The 19,807-nt window shown below is 38.2% G+C and overlaps 1 protein-coding gene and 1 pseudogene across 5 annotated transcripts in view; both read left to right on the top strand.

Moving 5' to 3' along the window:
* Positions 1-13,832, top strand: part of Rit2 (Ras like without CAAX 2) — a 320,403-nt gene extending 306,571 nt beyond the window's left edge. For 4 of the 5 annotated variants that reach the window (XM_052741748.1, XM_052741746.1, XM_052741745.1 and 1 more), the window contains exon 5: positions 12,691-13,832. In XM_052741748.1, the coding sequence (XP_052597708.1) occupies positions 12,691-12,918 (228 nt within the window). In that variant the 3' untranslated portion in view covers positions 12,919-13,832. The remainder of the gene's footprint in view (positions 1-12,690) is intronic. The other variant, XR_008219063.1, reaches the window with a different exon arrangement.
* LOC128113059 (oxysterol-binding protein-related protein 9-like) lies at positions 8,705-12,669 on the top strand (annotated as a pseudogene).
* Positions 13,833-19,807: the final 5,975 nt, after the last annotated feature.

Raw genomic sequence — 19,807 nt, 5'->3', positions numbered from 1 at the left:
TCAGGTGCCAGTCTGCAGTCTTAGAGCTATTAGTTTTGGATGCTTCTATTTCTTCACTAGGGTGAGGATCTGCTGAAAATGAGGATGAGGTCAGAGATCTAAGACAAGAAGTGCAGATTCTGAAAACCTAAATGAGACATAGTAAAGAATTCCAGATACTTACAAGTAAAATGATTGACAAGAGCATCGATGGCTCTGCTGAGCTTGAGCCTTAAATATATAGTGGTGTCGGCAGGTGCAGGCATATAGCTCATTCAAAATATTCTCAAGTCTCTGTGTGTAAGGTCACAGAATGAGCAGCAGCTCATTCCCATCTTCCATACATTCCAAGACTGAAAAGCATCAAACTTGCTTGTTTCAATTTCATACTCCTTTTCACAGCATGCCTTTTCTAAACATGACCCCAAATGATACATAGGCCAATAGTGAGTATGAACAATCTGTGACAGAATTGCGAATCCTAGAGCTTTCCTTTGAACCTCTGAGGGTCATCTGCCACTTTGATCTGTAGACTCTACTCAAGCAAACATGGTAACCCTGTGTTTCTTTCACGCTGTCCAGGGATTTTTGCAGAGCACATCTTCTGTCACAAAATTATATGTGACTATATATTTGTGATGCTTGAAATTGATTGCATGCACATTTTATTGGAAATAACTTAAAATCTTCATCAATTCAAATACAATCTCAGTTTCTGAATTTTCTAATTCACAGGAGTCACTGTCATAAAAGTAGGTTGGTTCACCTTTGGTCATCTTTCTGTCCACTTATTCATCTATTCAGGGAAGAGATAGTAAAGATATTTGTTTTGCATAGTTCTATTTGCAAAGTCCTGAGGCTTTATAGGAAATGCAGTGTTCCTTGCTCTCTTTTTTTGTATTCTGCAGGGAGTAGATATTATACAGTCACACAATTTATTACTTAATTATAATAGTTATATGTGTTATGAGTAGTATAATTTCCTTTTTTATATTTTGTGTAATACAAATTTATTAATGTAGTAAATTAACCATTAATATATTTTTGATGCTTAAGGATTAAATTCTGGAAATGCTTGAAAAAACTGATCTATTCATATTAATTCACTGAAGTTTTGACAAACCATTGATTTAGTATGTATCAAATGTACATTTTCATTTATTAAATGTATACACTTAATATATGGTATAAAGAAATATCATAGCGCCGGGCGGTGGTGGCGCACGCCTTTAATCCCAGCACTCGGGAGGCAGAGGCAGGCGGATCTCTGTGAGTTCGAGGCCAGCCTGGACTACCAAGTGAGTTCCAGGAAAGGCGCAAAGCTACACAGAGAAACCCTGTCTCGAAAAACAAAAAAACAAAAAAACAAAAAAAAAAGAAATATCATAGCAATATGAACATATATATGCATATCTCTTCATATGTATATTACCATAGAGAGTACATATACTGACTAAGTTTATTGATTTATAATTTTAACAATACCTTTTCTAAATTTTTAGAGGAAAATTTCAAAGAAAAAGCTAGACATCATCACTGTTAGCAAAATATTTAGCATTAACCTTCACTTCTCTCCCTTTGTATCAACTGTTGGCTGCCATGGCAACCTTTCCCCCAGCTCTGCACAGTTCTTTTAGATGAAAAGCACAAGGCCTTGGAGACTTCAAATGTCTCCTTACAAAGCAGTCCCAAACCTTCACCCTGGAGCCATTACCACCCTGGGCCTCAGAAGCCCTGGCTACCCCATTTAATTTATTATGTCCTGCTTCAATCAATACCACTCTGGAGCACCAGGAGAGAGAAAGCCCATTGCATCTTGTTGTGCAGTGTATGTTCACAAAAAGTAACAAGAATTCTTTTTTAAATTTCTCAGTTGGGTTCCAAAAATTTCAGAAGGTACTAAATAGCTTGGGCACTTACACTAATTTGTGTTGTTCTTGTTCACTCCCTTCCTGGTGATCAACGAAAGTCCCGTTTTTATTTCTTCATTCCCCATTGTTAGTCCTTTCCCTGACCCTCTCCCCTCGTACACCTAGATAACTGCTGTTTCAATTTTGGTCCCAGATGAAGGCTCTCTACTTTTTGTTTTTAGAGAGAGAGTTGAGAACCGCTAAAACAAAGTTGGAGGACACACTTGTAAATGACATCACAGTTCCCTGGGATGGTGGCAGTGATCTTAAGTTTCCTTTTCATTTTCCAAGCAGCCAAAATCAGTTGTGATCCTAGCTGCAGTCACACAGCTTAGGAGTAGTGGTGTCATTATGTAAATATGCCCTGCTTACAAGTGTCATTCACGAGGCTGGGATGAGGTACAGTGGTGACTGAGACAACGATAAGAAGACCCTGTGGGAATAACTAGGCTTCTATGGTGGGGAATGTCTTTTTGTATGCTGTGAAAATATGTTGCTCTGATTGGTTGATAAATAAAGCTGTTTGGGCAATGGTGAGGCAGAGTAGGGTTAGGCGAGACATTCTAACTAGACAGGATGAAGGAGAAAGGCAGAACAGAGGAGACACTGTCAGCTGTCACTATGAGAAGCAAGATGTAAAGATACCAGTAAGCCACGGCCACGTGGCAAAGCATGGATTTCTAGAAATGGGTTAATTTAAGATGTAAGATCTAGCTAGTGAGAAGCCTGAGCCAGTAGGCCATACAGTTCATATTTAATATAAGATTCTGTGTGTTCATTTGAGTCTGAGCAGCTGCGGGACCACGAGGCCATACGAACCAAGCAGGCACAGGAAAACATTTAGCTACACTTCTATGTATTGCAGAGAGACAGAAAATAAGCATATTAATAAATATGTAAAGTTATCTCTGAAAGCAACCAAGTGCCCAAGAAGAGATGAGGCAGAGGAGTATTTCAGGAATGTTCATGAAGACCCCTGAGAAAATGAGGTGTTCATTTAGGTGACATGAAGAAATCAGGCAACAGGGAAGCTTAGAGGAGCACATGACAAACAGGAAATGACACCTGAGACACCTGAAGGCAGGAGGGTCACTCTGGGCCTGGAAGAGTCTGTGCTAGGAGTAAAGGAGGGCAGAGTAGTGGGACTAAAAGGCTTGCTGTGCTGAGGAACCACTTCTTGTAGTTTTGCTGGTCATGGTGTGTAGCAAGCTTTCTTGTCAGACTATCTTTGGATTGCCAGCCCCCAAATACTAACAGAGACTTGTTATGAATTATGAAAACTTGGCCATTAGCATAGGCATGTCCCACTAGCTCTTATAACTTAAATTTAACCTGCTTTTATTAATTTACATTCTGCCACATGGCTTTTGCCTTTCCTCAGTACGGCTTATCCAACTTGTTCCGAGTCTGCTTGGTGAAATCTCAAACCTACATTCCTCCTCCTGGTATCTCTCTCTGTGTCTGGAAGTTCCACCTATTCTCTCCTGCCTAGCTGTTGGCCATTTAGCTCTCTATTAAACCAATCAGAAGGCGCCTAGGACAGAGACACATCTTTACATTGTAAACAAATATTCTGCAACAATGATGAGAAGTAGAAAAACTTTCCACAGGGCAAAAATGCAACCCAAAGATGACGAGTGTTTCTACTGATCTTCAAAAATATCAGAAAAGTTACAGTCCTATTTACTGTGTGTAAATACTATGCCAGCAAGCCTGCAAAGTGCTTACTTAAAATACTCCCCTGGATTCTTTCACCATATCTATGAGTAGGTTTCTGTAAATAAGTAAACAGAAACACAGGAAGCCTAAGTAACTCTCCAAGAGCTCTCAGCTGTGGGGCTCCAGGTCCTGATAGCTGGGCTCTGCAATCTTTACCTCTTCACCCACTGGGGGGAGACTTTGTCAGTATGCTAATGTCTACACTTCAATAAAAAAATCATTTGGAAATCACATCTTGGCCTTTGGAACTACAGTTTGATGGACTCATCAGTGTTGACCATGAGTCACTAGCAACAGCTTATGAGTGTCATCACTGCCATCATCAGGAGTAATATTTGATGGACTTCTGCCAGCTGCATGCTTGTGGCTCAGCACGCTTGAGGATAACACTTGATTGATAAGTTAAAGCCACTTCTGCGCCAATGGGCTCTTCATCAACGGATTCAAGAAACCGCGAATCCAAAATCTAGGAGAAAAAAATAAAAGCATACCTATTCTGAACAAGTAGACCTTTTCTCGTAACTATTTCCTAAAAATGGACTTGAGCATTTGCTTCCCTCGTTGATAGCAAGTTTCGAGGAAGAATAAAAACAGCAAGATGGTTTGGGTGGAGTAGAAAATACCAAAACAAAGATATCAGATAAAATTAAATAAATAAATCAGGCTAAATTTATTCAAATTATTTTCATTGGAACTGGTCATGAAAACCTGCAAGGCCACTCAGATTATTAAAAAACAAAGGGCTGCTGCAACAGCTCGGCAAACACACCTGGTGCCACACAGTGAACTGTAACTCTAGATCCAGGGGATGTGACATGTTCTTCTGGTCTCCACAGGCACCAGTCACACCCATGATGCGCATAAGCACATGTAGTCAAAAACGGTAATACATACAAGGTGAAATAAATTTTTGGAAGCTTAAATGTTACTAAGGAAAATGGGAAAGTCTAAGTTTTGGGCTGATTTGTTTTCAAACCAAAACATGAGATGCTTTAGTTCCTACTTACTCAGGAAAGTGTGATTCCTGATGCATTGATGATGTGGGATGTAAGGGGAAATTTAATAGCTCCATGGATGAAAGTGGAGGGAAACAGACATAACAGAGGCCGCTCCATACACCAAGCATTGCATCCATTGTAACCCTGTGGGATGGGCTTCACCCAGGAGACACTTTGCTAGCAGTGCTTCTGTTTGGAGAAAATGAACCACCCGTCTGCTGACCTCTCCTCATTCAACATTTGCAATCATAGTAGTTGGGACCAGTTTCCTTTTGTGCTATTAAGAGTCATAAAGCTTACTAGGCGCTACTATTACCATAATAACCTTCACTATCATTCAATTTATTACATTCTATTTTACATTCACTCAGCTAACGTGAAAAGGAGAACAGATGTAAGGAGCCGGGAAGCTCCTGCAGTCAGCAGATCTCTGCTCCCGCGTGCACCAGCAGCTGGCTAGTCTGGCGCCAGCGCTGCTCCCTGTGCATCAGTGGTCTCTCTCTGCCTCCCAGCTGTGTGCCAAGGCCTCCTCCAGCTGATGGAGCATGGCTCCCCTAGGTTTTTGAAATCTTCTATTACTTATATGAAACAATTTTCTCTTTTATTACCCTGGCCATCTCCCCGAGGCTTCCTGATGGCATATTGGTTCTTACACCTTTTCTTTGTGACTGAGGGGTTGTTCTTTGTCCCACTAGTTCACCAAGTCTTGCCCCCAGCCCTCAAAACACAACATTCATTCTCCTTGCCAGTGCTGTGTTTTCTGAAAATTTAATTGTAGGACAAAATATTCTTTCTTCTAGCAGATGATGTATCAGGAAAGTGCCTCTTTGTTCTTTGGATCTAAACAGGGAAGCTGTTACTTGTCTGTTCTTGGGTTCTGACCAAAGCTGGCCACAATTACCAAATGGCAAGTTCCCTAAGTTATTTCCAGTAATACTGTCGCCATAATTACCTTCTTCACACTGCCAATAATTACTAACTATACAACCCTAATATTTGATGGAATTTTTTTTTCTTCAAGTATGTTTGGGAATAAGTTCCCCAATACATTTTTAATACATAAATTTAAAGCTTGAAGGTAAGGATGATGGATATGTGGTTTCATAGTTTTGATAAAAGAACATGACTGAAACACGGAAATTTTTTCAAGTGTGTCTTCACTTTAATTTCCTTTTTGTAAAAGTGAGCTCTTCAGGTCACTGATCTAATTGGAATTTTAAAAAGATGTATAAGAAAAGATACATATGTTAGTGTTTCATTTCCATTTAGATTTTACTATAAATATGGAAATTACTGTGAGACTCAATTAGATCACTCCAAATTCATGTTCTAGTAACTAACCCAAAGCTGAATGCTTGTTTGTAAGTGGAAGATATACCATTCCTGCATCACTGGCTGAGTGGTAAAAATGTGAAAGATTGAGTTTACCTTAGTCTATACCAACGTACATTCCCATTTATGGTACTGTTTTGCTGTGTCTGAGTCTAATAAGAACATACATGTGGAATGTGTTTTCTTGTTTTATTTTAGATGAACTTGAGTTTTGCCATAGACTTAAAAAATTTTATAAACTTTATTATAAATTTGTAAATAAATAAAATATACTCAATACTGAAGGTTGTGGGATATTACTTTAACTAGGCAAAGATTGTCACATTTGTTTGTGCTGCATTGGTCTAATAAGAGGCTGAACAGCCAATAACTAGGCAGTAGAGGGATAGGTGGGGCTGGTGGGCAGAGAGAATAAGTAGAGAGGAGAGAAGGAGAGAAGAGAGAATGATGAAGAAATAAGGGAGATGTCTGGCAGTTGCCAGACAGACAGACACATAGATGAAGAGAAAAAGTTAAATTAAGCTATAAGAGCTAGTGGAATGAGCCTAAGATAATGCTGAGCATTTATAATCAATAGTAAGTTTCTGTGTCATGATTTGGGAACTGGTTAGTGGCCCCAAAGCAAGCCTGTTGCAACCAAAAGCTTAAAACTTGGTTTTAACTAAACAGAAATTCTTCTGGTTGTTCAGGTTTTGGGGTATGGTTTATTTTGGTGTGTGAGGTATTTATTTACATTTGACTTGTAAATGAATTTTGAGATTTGTATTGGTTTACTTGTGATTTTTATAATTACAAAACATTTCATAAATCTGCTTATATAGAGAATGTATATATGGAAATATGTTGTTAATCCATATATACATAAACATAAATATAAGGATATAAAAGTATCAATTTAAACTACAGGCTTTTCTACTCCATTTTGACTCTTCCCTGCCAAAATTGCTTTTATTTGCTAGTAGAAATAACTACTAACTCCCACACATTTTTTTTTTTTTTTTTTTTGGTTTTTCGAGACAGGGTTTCTCTGTGTAGCTTTGCGCCTTTCCTGGATCTCGCGCTGTAGACCAGGCTGGCCTCGAACCCACACATTTTACTCAAAAATATTCTCAAGGAATTAATAAAAATATTAAATTACTCACAGTGAATTTTGTATCAGGACACCAAGGACAGCACCTCCAACTCATCACTCATTTGGAATGCCACTCCAAGAATACATCACAACCCTAATTACATCTAGGTTCTTGGTCACTGTTCAGTATTATACTATATGTCTTGTGCTTAAAGTATGTCCTATGGAGATAATTTGTTGAGTAAATACTTTAGTCATTACATTCACCTGTTTATACTTCTCCAAAGCATGAATACACTGATATGTATGTCATACAAACATAGATTTAGATAATCCTACAAATTTTCATATGCAGCATTTCATTTCATAATTCAGTAACAAATATTCTTTAATTTTAATGTAATTTCACTTTTACCTACATGGAGATATATTTTTCACAAATACTTGGAGACTTCTTTGTTATCCTTTCTATTTATTTCTAGCTCAGTTCCATTTGTTTGGGAATATGCTGTGGTGTTTATTCATTGCAGTATTTGCAGATCTGGTTTAACATGGAATCTGATGTTTACTTGAAAATAATATAACTATTTGTGGCATCGGGTATAGCCTCAAATACTTGAAAGTTATATCAAGTATTTTCATTGCTTTGCTCAAATCTCTATTCTTAGTGACTTTTTCTGTCTTGTTCTTTCAACTGCCAAGAGCTGTATGTTAAGAATCTCAAGTAACATTGCGGATTTTAGTAATGTCAGCTCTTTCTTCTTATAAACTGAAGTTATTTTTTTTAGTTGAAACAAGTTTATACATATATTATCCTTCCAGTGGATTGATTTTTATCATTATAAAACGTTTTCCTTATAGTCTAGTAATATTCTTTTATATAGTGTCCACTTTATCTGATGTTTATGTCATATCAGCTTTTTTGTATAAATTTAAATCTCGTTCATTGCAATGTATTGCACATGCAGGAGATTAAAGAAAACAGAAAATATGTTCACAAAACATATTTGATACTGCTAATGTATAATTTAATGTGAAGTTCCATGGCTTTCATTCCAAATGTTTATTCTAATTGTGTAGAAGGTATTTGTTAACTTATATACACTTTGAGTCCAGTTAATTTTGGTGTGTGATGTTTTGTTAATTGGTAAGCTTTTTTTAAATAATAAAGTTTATATAAAAAAGAAAAGAAAACATGGGGAGCAGGTATCCCAGGTACTGTACCCCCGGCTGGAGTATATGCCTGAAGAGGACAGTTAGAGATGGGGAAAGGGGCCCTCCTGTGTGTAAGGGGTGGGGAGAAGGGGCTCTCCTGTGTGTAAGGGGTGGGGAGAAGGGGCTCTCCTGTGTGTAAGGGGTGGGGAGAAGGGGCTCTCCTGTGTGTAAGGGGTGGGGAGAGGGGCTCTCTTGCAGGCAGCTTAAAGACATTTGTAATCAGGTCTTGTTCTTAGTGCCCAAGATTTTGATAAGAAGCTTATAGAGTCTTATGCTTACCTATTACTTTTTTGTAAAAATCTTCTTTAATTTTTTAAAATAATTGTTTAAATTTTTAAAAGTATAATTGCATCATTTCCCCCTTCTCTTTCCTTGCTCTCTTTTCAAATTCATGAGTTGAAGCCTTCTGGGCTTCCCCCTGTCCATTTTGGCATGGCTGCTAAACATTATCTAAAATTTTGATAGATTTTTGATGCCAAATTTCAAATTGTAAAGATGACAAACAGAGAAAGAATGTGGAAACCCTTAAGGACACAGCAAGTAGCATCCTAGAGTCAATTAAACTCAGCACTCTGCGGCTGCAGGCTGCTCAGGACCAGAGTAATGCAAAGCAGCACATGGTGGAATTGTAAGTGCTATTAATCCTATAGATGTAAAGTACGAGCCTAGTCCCTGGAAACCTGTGGTTAGCACAATGCTTCCCAGACTCTTAACCTTTAGAACCCGCTTGGTCATACGAGTCAGAGCAGCATCCATCTTCCCTACTTGTTGGAGCTGCGTTAGCTACTTTGGGACTTCACCAGACTCCAGCATCAAGTAGTGCAGGCATGGGAAAGTCACCACCTAGCAGCAGCCTAACTTCTCTCAGCCATGTCACCTTGTCTCCAAAAACAGTCCCAGAGCTCTCTTACTCTAGCAGTAAAGATATGTTCTCTGATGCTGGTGAATTACACCAAAGTGGCTCATCCTCAAAGGGCTTAATAGCTTCTTCTGGATCTGCCTTCATCTTCACATATGGCAGTTCAGGAAATAGCCTTATAGCACCCAGACAACTCAGAATCACTGAATTCCTCCATGTCCAAAAGAACAAATGATGATGATTTTTTTTTTTAATTCACACGACAACAGAAATGAAAATGGGTAAGTGGGGCCAGTGGGGAAACACAAGGACTTTATCAGGCACAAGCTTGGCTCTGATGGACCTTAGGAAGATGTTCTTCCAACACTTAGTCTTTAAAGAAAATATCTTTTAGAAATGTATGCAAATGTTTTGCACATCCGGGTCTTGAGGATCCCAGGGATTTAGTGGTTCAGGTTGTGAAATGGCAGGGAGGGAGAATGCTCAGGAGGAAAAGGGGTGGGTGGCCCAAAGCCATTCAATTCTATTTTGCCTGAGATCTTTCCATGTTACTGGAAGTTGCCCAAGGATACTAAAGAAAACAGAGTAGCTACAAAAGGGACAGTTCCCTGGGTTTCTTCGAACAGTGTAACATTTGTAAATGAGCGAGTCCCCATCATCTATCACCCCAGTCTTTTATGTTTAGTGTTTTGACAGGAAGATACAATTCAATGCTCAGATCTGGACTAAATCAGCCCCATGTCTCATGTCTAGACTATGGTGAACATTACATTCTCACATTCCTCAATGGCTATGGAAAGTCTGTCCTGAGAGTGCCCTGAGAGGAATTAGAGGAGAATGCAATGTTAATTGCCCCTAAACAGGTTATAGTGTAAACATCATCTTCCACACTAAACCTTTCTATGGAGGCAAGAAGCATGAATTACTAAGGAGATTTTTTTCCTCCAAATGACGTGATGTCTTTTTGATCAATTGAAGTACAATAGAAGGACACCACATGTCTGATGTGCACAGATCAAGAAGTGCCTGTCACCCAGACGAAAGTGAGACAGTTGGAGTCAGGATGGTGAGGAGTCCTACTGCTTCTGTCAATTTAAAAATCAAAACCACTTATGTAGCAACTGGAGCAAAACACAAACTGGAAGAAAAACAAAGTCCAGAAGGAAAGGGGAATTCAGCGAAATATGGGGCTCTTTCATGAAGATGAAGAATGCTGGGTTTGTGATGAACCATTACAGGAATATCTTTGTGTGGTGAAGGATTAGGCTGGCAGCTCAGTTCATATGGGGGACCTACCCTCTCTTTTTCCCCCAGGGTGCTTTTGAGTAGGGAGAAGTGAGAAATATTTAGATAGAAATATAGGGGAAAGAGACAGATAGAAACACAGGATAGCCTCGGGAGGGCCTGGGTCAAAACCCATCAGCCCCATTCTGTCTCTTCTAAAGGGATATTTATAGAAATGCCAAGGGGTGGAGCAAAAGAACTCCCCACTCCCAGCACAGCGAAGTGCAGATGCTTCCAAACACCTGGTAACCATGTACATGGTCAATCCATCTCCTTATGCAGCCCTTCTGGGTAAAGCAAGCTCAGATCTCACTAGGAAACCTTTGTGAACTCCCATAAGTTCACACCTGGTGATCAGGCCAATAGGCATAATTAAGCAACAACTAATTGTCCTTCATGATAGCCTATAACTCCCTTCTTATTGTAGTGCTGGCTATCTCTGGGATACTGAACATTGTGACCCAGATGAACAATCAAAGTGGAGGATGCTCCCCCCCACCCCACCTGCCTTCTCCTCTGTGGCAGTTACAATTTTGGCTTCAGTCCTAAGAAAAAATTCAGAATTTTAAACAAGCAACACCTTCCTTTTCCAAATCTCATACTTTGACAAACAGTTGTAAAGCCAAGTCTCAGCATTCAGTACTCTATTTCTGTTGTTCAAGCATAAAACCTTCATTCCCTACTCACATATCTTTGATTCTAGATACACACACACACACACACACACACACACACACACACACACACACACATGCTAACACATCTGATGATAAAATTTTCGGAAGTACTTCCACCTGTAAATATTGTTTCCTCAGACTTTTAGGAAATTAGTGCCATGTATTAAAATCAAGTGGTAGGAAACTTCATGGTTTCACCTATAACTTTATTTTGGAATTGAACTATTATTACATAGTATCTAAACCTGTACTATAATTTAATTATATGCAGAGCTTCTTAAGGCTTAATAAAGTTATTTCCCAACCTTAAAAAAAAAAACAAGACAGCAAGAAAGAAAACAAAACAAAAACAGATTGAACGATCTGTCTTTTATTGGAGACGTATGGCACTGAGTGTGTCAGTCTATTATTTTAATTTTTATGAATTTATTATAAGGAGTTTTTCAATAGCTCCCTCTCCATCTTGCCATGCCTTGGTGTAAGCTGACCATACAACCTAACTTGTTGCCTTTTATTTTCTCATTTTTTTTGACCATTGGGATGTAGGTAAAGTTATCTCCTCTTTTAGAGTACCTGTTGTCTATCAGAGTGGCAGTGTATTAGGAACAGACTGTAGCCGGAACTCAATAGAGCAGTTTTTGTTTATTTTGTTGTTATGCCACATATCTAACATGAGCTGTTTTGGAGGAACTCCCAGCCATCCCAGGCTTGTTACTAGGGTCACAGACTGTAATCCGAAAGGCTTTATGGAAGATCTAAATGTTGAGCAGGAATTCTAGAACCAGCTACAGTGCAGTAATCTAGTGTTTAAACATAGCTGCATAATTTATGTTCACACATCTATTAATACTTTTCAAACCTTAAATAATTTGGTGGATCACTCTCTAAACTCTTCTACTACATCCTGTGGTACGTTTTTCTCCAGGAGCTGTGATAGATACTCAAGGGGTGATAAAGGAGGCAAAGTGTCTGATTTCAGCCCATTTATAGTTTCTAGAACATTTAGTGCAATAGTACAAATCATAGCATGTTAAACACCGCAGATGATGTGTAACACTTTAAGCTGGAGAAAGGCTGATTTATCACAGTGACAGTGTTTTTCTTACTGATTCCTTCATTAGAATGTTGTTTTTGAAAGTCCATCATGTACTGTTAGATGAGAGCTCTGAATTATGTAAGAATCATTTTAGAGCTTGAAATATTCCCAGCACACTCACTCTATAAATGATGGCAAGAGCCTAACAAACTATCTGTGACATTGGCGCTGCTCTTTGGTGTAAAAGAAGAGGAAGCTGACACCAAATGATCACTATGATTACCTATGCTTGCAGAATTAAAAGCAGTTAAGCTGCGACTTAAAGTGGAATTCACTTACACCTGTGCTGTTGACCACTGAGCTACCATGCAGGTTTTGATAATTGAAGAACTGGCTTTGAGTTATACTCACTTTTCCTGTGTGGGATTCAGATTTCTCATTTATCCTTCAAATTCAGAAATTTCTAGAACTTTTTCACAGTAAAATTTCACATTTTACCCTTGTTCATAAAGCTGAAACCCAGAGGCCAGAGTCAGGAGAACATATATTTTGAAGAAAAGCCTTTCTTTCCTTCTCTTTTTAACATTATTTGTTTATTTCACTCCCTAGGTCTCTACAGAAGAAGGCATGAATCTTGCTCGAGAATACAGCTGTGCCTTCTTTGAGACCTCTGCAGCCCTCCGATTTGGTATTGATGATGCTTTTCAAGGCTTAGTGAGAGAAATTCGCAGGAAGGAATCCATGCTGTCCTCGACGGAAAAGAAATTAAAGAGGAAGGACAGCCTGTGGAAGAAGATAAAAGGCTCGCTGAAGAAGAAGAGAGAAAGCATGACATGATACTTTGCTTCTGTGTCCTTCCCATCTCTCTTTCTAGATTTTATCAACCAGACAGTTGCTCCTCTCCTTCCCTTCCCCCCTCCTCTCAATAGCTACCTGCAGGCAAAAATTAGCCTTCTATAACTGTGGGTCTTGAGATAGTTTTATTTTGCCTTTAACAGCTGGATAGATTTTTGTCAATCAGCTGGATAATGCTATTTAGATTTTACAATGTATTACCAAATAAAATTAACATTCCAATTGCCTCATTTTCTTGTAGAGAGTAGCTTCATTTCGTATGCTGTCTGGTTATAAAGAAAATATGCAAACTTGTAGCTGGGGTGATAAAAGGCTTAGGGGATCTGCTGTTGCCTGATAACTCTGGTTGTTTGAGTTTTACAAGTCTGTAAATAATGAAGAGGCTGGAACAGTTAAAAGCAAAAGATTAAGTCCTGGTCTTCTCTTAAGTGGAAGAGTCTTGGTATTTCTTCTTGAGTCCTCTATAGATGAGCATTAGAGAAACTGCTGATAATATAAACTGATGGGTCATTAAAGGATGGAAATCACATGTCCCCATATTCACAGTGCTCAGCCTGCCATACACTTTTAAAGAATTATCACAGTGAATTTACTTTGATTAAAGAATGTGGTTTCTGTTGTGGGAAGGCAGCAACACTATGAACTTGGTGATACATATGTCCAAGAAAGGACCCTTCAACTCTATCAGTGAATTCCTCTTGGGATTGCTACACCTGCATAGTAGCCATCTGTCTGCAGGGATGTAGCCTCTGCAAACCGAATGTTGTATTCATATTATTAAATTCCCTGTCTCATTTTCCAAGAAATAGTTCAAGAAGCTGTCATCAGAAGTATTGCTGTTATTTGTCTTACAATGGTTCATTGTGTAAAATAAAATCTCCCATTCACCCATTTTCCCCGTGTGTAAATTAGTTTGTTTAAACCCAAGCTCAGAAAGCAACCACTGGAAAGAATGATAATGGACAAGTGTTAAGAGAGAAAACTGAAAAGCTAAGCCTAAAATGGAATCTGTCAAAGCAATTTTCATGGATTGAGGGCAGTTTTATCATAAATTAGGGAACAGCAGGGTTGAGGGACAAGTATCTCACTCACTCTCTTTCTCTTCTTTGGCTCACAATGCTCCTGGAACTGGCTAAGTGCTGAGACTGGAGAAATGAATCATTCAGACATGGACCCTGACTTCCTGTAGCTTAACATTTACCTGGCAGATTCACTCCACTGAAATAATACTGGAATCATAAATTCTTATAAAGGAAAAAGACACATTCCTTGTATATAGATACAGGGGAAATATAGGTTGTCAATTCCTAGCTGTTGAAATAAAACTCAGCTTTTCAGAATATTTTATTTTAGGGTTATTTTATAACTTAGACTAGGATTCTTTTCTTAGGATCAAGAAGTTGATGTTATTGATTTTTTGTTGTTATAACTGGAAATACATCCCTTTGAGATTTTCTCAAGCCACATCGTTTATAGTTTTCTTCATCCTGAAATTCTAGTAAAATTAAATATACTACACATTTCTCTTCTAAGGCATACATCATTAAAAATATATGTCAAAAAAGAAAGAAAATACAAAAATTAAGATTGCATAAAGACTGTAAGTCATTAAATTTAAATTTATATTTAGTTGGCGCATAAAAATTATACATGTTAATAAAGTCCAGTGTGATGATAGCTTCTGATAGTTCAGATCTGTCTTTGCTTTCTCCTCTTTTGGTTTCAAATGGCTAATCTTTTTCTTTTATTCTGTTAAATTGTCTCATTCACCTCCAGCACATCCTTTGTGTCCTGAGCCTGAGCCTTAAGCCCCTCTATCTATCTCCTGTTTGCAAGAAAATGCAATTTAGGAAATAATTGGCACTATTTTCTCCATGACCAGTCTGTCTATTTGTAAACCCAGTGATTTCCTTGTCACATGACACATTTTCTCTACAACCAAGTGCTTAGGAGTTTTATTTTTCCTTTGATTTTTAAATACTCTGCCATTGACTCTAAAGGTCTTATTTCATGATACTTTCACTCCTTTTTCTTCACTATAACTCTTGCATAAATGATTTGTGTCACTTGAAGTATTTGTATATAATTAATAATTTATGCTAAATTATTTTAATCATTTAGAAATTCTCCATAGAAGTTCAGTTAGAGAATCGTTTTATTCTATAGCTGCTTTGATATAACAACAAGGAAGTTGCCAAAATTTCAGCCTCAGGTTAAAAACATTCAAGACAGTGATTACCAGCAAGGGCAGAATGGTGCTTCAAGCACAACTTTCGCTCAGTTTTCCCTTTATAAACCTGGAAACCAGAAGGAAACATTTCATGAGCCTAGGTATTTCTATTCAAGGGCTATTGAATCATTCTAGCTGGTGTAAGGTTGAAATATTAGGATTTCTGTCTCTGACTATAATCTTATAACTTTGTAACTATACCTGGGTCATCTCATGAAATCCCTAAGGATGAGAAATCCACAATGTGACACCCAACTTCTAGTGTTTCTGGCATTTTCTAGCCTGGGACTCCAAACTTTACCAGACTTTTCCCATTATACAATCCCAAAAGTTCTTTAGGTGTAGGTATAATAGCAGCCTCACTCCTCACTACCTATTTTCTCTATATTAGGGTTTTCAGAAAAGTACAATGAATAGCATGTAACCTCTATACAAGATTTCTGCGAATCTTGTATAGAGAATACAATTTCTAGAATAGACATATGCAGACTGGAGATCCAGAAAGTCATTAACAGCTTAGTTTGAAAAGATAGAATCTTTGGAAAGAGAAAGAGACCAATGATGTAGTCTCCACCTGAGGTGACTACCCTCTCTGAGAAGGCCATGGTCACAAGCCCTAGTTTATGAGATGGTGCAACCCCCACTGATGAGAGTCTTTACAATTAAGCTCCTGACTTTCTTAGCCTTTCATTACTATAACAGGTTATTTGTGATAATTTGCAAAGAGAAAAGAGTCTCACTTCGGCATATATTTTAGATGTTCAAATGCATAATTGGTTGATTCTGAGGCTTTTGGATCTATCACAACAACAGCATATAGTGGAAGAAGCCACTCACCTCATGGGCTGGGTGTAAAAGAGGAAGATGAAGGAGATGGGATCCATCATCTCCATGAAGAGCACACACCAGGCCCTACCTGTTAAAGGATCTATCACTTTCCAACAAATCTAAAGAGTTTGGATCAAGCCTTCAACAAACAAACCTTTGGTATGTTTACCCAAACCATAGCACTAATCCATTTGCCAGTCTTCTCTGAAAACGCACTGTGGAAATGTTCAGAAGGATGCTTTACTCACTGTCCACTCAGTCCAGACAAGATGACCTTCAGAACCTGTCATCACAATTAGGCCTATTGTCTGGCTTAATGGCTACTTTAAAAAATTGTACAAAGGAACCTGAAGTAGGAAGGACAAAGAAAGTGTAAACTTTGAAGGTGAAGAGGGGTAGAAAAATATCTATAAGGAATAAATGGAATGTAAGCATCAAAGCTGGAGATAGCAAGAAGGAAACACATAATTTATTTCTCTGGTCTGCACCCAACCACTCCTTTCCTTCAGTTAAGGTTCTCTCCAGTTCATAACCTGGAATAAATATTCCCCTTCAAGACTACTGATTCCAGTTGTTCATTTTTATAGAAAAAAAGTTTTTAAATCGAATCTTTACAAGAGCTTTTAAAAGTTCTTCCAAAGAGTGTAAATGATGCTGTCAGTGTGTTTTATCACATTTACTTTAGAAATATTTCATAGCAAATTAATCATTAAATTAATTAATTCATTAAACAGAATGATGACTTAAACACATACAGTGTGGTGAAAGACTGCAATAAGAAAGTCCCCTCTATAGACGAGGAAACGTGTCTAGAGGAAAGACAACCTCCACACATGATAGACCAGACAGACCTTCTGTCCTGCCTTCTGGTTGTCCTTGCCCTACCCTACACTCCTTAGGAGCTTAGCAGGCCAGCAGTCAATTTCAACAGTGACTTTGGAGCTTTCCTCATTTTATTTTTACTTCTCCCTCAAATACAAGGCAGAAAGGGAGATGATATGATGGTGCCAGTTTTATTAGATGAAAAATTCTAACCCCAACTTTGGCTAGAATGACTTTAGGTTATTGTTACATCACCCAGTTTTAGTAAAAACGTGCTTGAAAAACAGAGAAGTTTTCTGTCACACCTAGCATGCCACTGAGGACCACAATAAAGATTTATTCTCTGGATCAACTATGTTGAAATTGGGGTATTTTATAGCTTTCTCTAGAGGTATAATTCAAACCAGCTAATAAATAAATTTAAAAATCTTTTCTTGAATAGACCCATAGTGACTCTTTAAAGTACATGAAATATAATGCTTGCTTACCCTTCTTTTTAGGTTAGGCAGACAGGATGTTGAAAACATTGCATGATAGGCTACTTACTCCATGGTAAGTGAGTATAAGCATGGATAGTGTAGTCTGCTAAAATGTTTAAATGTACTGTTGGTAGGAAGCGCTGGACTCATAGAAATTATACTACATATCATGTGTAGAAGAGGAAAGGGAAATATAAAAAGATATTCAGTGGAATATTATTGTGAAACATGCAGTAAAACAGAAGAACTATGAGCTAAGATTCAGCATCTTCAGCTGGTGCCACAGATGAAGCATGGATGGTATAACTTGGGGTCCCTCACAATCTTCATCTGTTTAAACACCAAGAAACTCCTGTATAAAATGGGGTCAGGGACAGGGCATTCTCTGAACAGTTTGGGTTGGCCTTTGGCAAGCATTGTGCATTTTATTTCATTTTACACATTCTGATATTATTGTAGGTAAGTAAGAAAAGTCACTGTTAATTGTAAGTTAATAATACAAGTCAGCTTATCGTTTCAACTCTCTCTGGAAGAAAATAATGCTATAACAGTACATACATGGCTGCAAAAGTCATACTAATATGATAAATGACCTTCAAATTCACAAGCAGCTAATTCATTCAGATAATTCAACGTTCATTTATTCATGTACTTATCAACTTACTCAATATTTCTGAACTGCTGTGTGTATGATATTATTTAATAATATTATTATTTATTAATTGATCAATATTATTAATTAATTTGATAAATGAAACAAACTGTTGTGTGCTCATGCAAATATTTTCTGATCAGTAACTATTTTAAGACCTGAACTAAGCTCTAGGGGACTCAATTGTCCCCCAAAGAGTTTAGTTTGGGAACATAACTCCTGGGGGTTACAGCTGATTCACTGAGAAAGAAAACCTTAAAGTGGTCATCATGTTCAGATTTGCACCATATCCTATGGTGCTAAGGAGAGTTATAGGATGCCAATATTGTCAATGTTAGAGAACTCAGAGGTGTCTATATTGTTTATATTAGGAAAACTCAGATGAGGAGGCCACTGTAATTTCCTGAATAATGAGGATTGAAGTGGTGTAAGAAGGTGGAACACCCCTTACTTACCAAGAGGAGAGAGGAAAGGTTCAGATGGTCCCTCAGAAATGACATTCTGGCCATTAGCCCTGTGGTAGGCATATGCATGGCAAACTGGGGTCATAGTTAATAAATGGATCTGTGACATATTGAAACAGAAGATGACATTAGAATCAGGCCTGTGTATCCATTAAAGTTGAAGATAGATTCTGGTCTCACGAGGGAAGTAAGAGACTATAGAAGGGCTCAGTGGAGAAATGAAGTAACACACATTTGCCTTATGAAATGGTAGTTCTGGGTGGAAAGAATAGATAACAGACTAAAGTACCATGGTTGTGTTGTAGTTTATTATTTATTATCTAAGAAATTTGTAATTACTCAGAGCCAAATAAACATTTTAAAGAATTTTTTTTTCTGAAGAAAAGTTTCACTATAGTTTCCACAGTGATATTCACAACATTTTTGTCTCCTCTTTACAAGAATTTCATGAAGCCCTCCCCTGAGCATATCAAATCTGTTGTTCAGAACAAGAATTTCACCAGAATTCACTGATCTGTGTCCAGGAAACCGAGGCTGTTGACTGCTTCAGTGTGGTTGCTTCTTCCTATTTTATTCCTAGGGTGCAGATCTACAATGTTAAGGCTATGGGGCCTCCGTGGCACTGTCCTGTGTGCTGACTTTCCCATGGTGCTGTCCAGGGCACAGACACTTTCTCCTGTGCTGTTGAAGATGCTGACTCTTTTCCAAGTGCTACCCAGTGTGTCAAACCTTCCACAATGCTCTGCAGAGTGTATATCTTCATTATGTTTCCATTGCTGTGGTAAAAATACTGTCACCAAAAGCACCTTGAGTAGAAAAGTGTTTATTTCATCTTCCACATCCATCATTTAGGAAAATCAGGACTGGAACTCAAGCAGGGCAGGAACATGATGGCAAGAACTGAAAGAAGTAATGGCGATATGCTTACTTTTCCCCATCGTCTTCTCAGTCTGCAGTCTTATGAACTCTAGGACCACTCACCAGGAGTAGCAAAGCCCACAACAATCTGGGTATTCGCATATCAATTATCAATCAAGAAAGTGTTTCCAGGGGATTATCTGAAGGCCAGCCTCTTGGAAGCAGTTTCTCAATTGTGGTTCTTTCTTCTTAAGTAAATCCAACTTGTGTCAAATTGACAAACAAGCAAACAAATAAACAACAACAACAACAACAAAAACCCAAATGAGCAGGTGGTGATATATTGTGTACCCTAATAAACTTATCTGGGGATCAGAGGACAGAGCCAGCCACTAGATTAGACATAGAGAACAGACAGTGGTGGCACACACCCTTAATCCTATCACTTGGGAGGCAGAGATCAGTCTGGATCTCTGTGAGTTCAAGGCCACACTGGGAACAGAGTCAGGCAGTGGTGGCATATGCCTTTAATCCCAGG

Source organism: Peromyscus californicus, unplaced genomic scaffold (genome assembly GCF_007827085.1).
Source record: "Peromyscus californicus insignis strain IS unplaced genomic scaffold, ASM782708v3 Scaffold_17__1_contigs__length_78620276, whole genome shotgun sequence".
Lineage (NCBI taxonomy): Eukaryota > Metazoa > Chordata > Mammalia > Rodentia > Cricetidae > Peromyscus > Peromyscus californicus.
The sequence above is the reverse complement of the archived record's forward strand: the minus strand, read 5'-3'. Positions and strand labels throughout refer to the sequence as shown.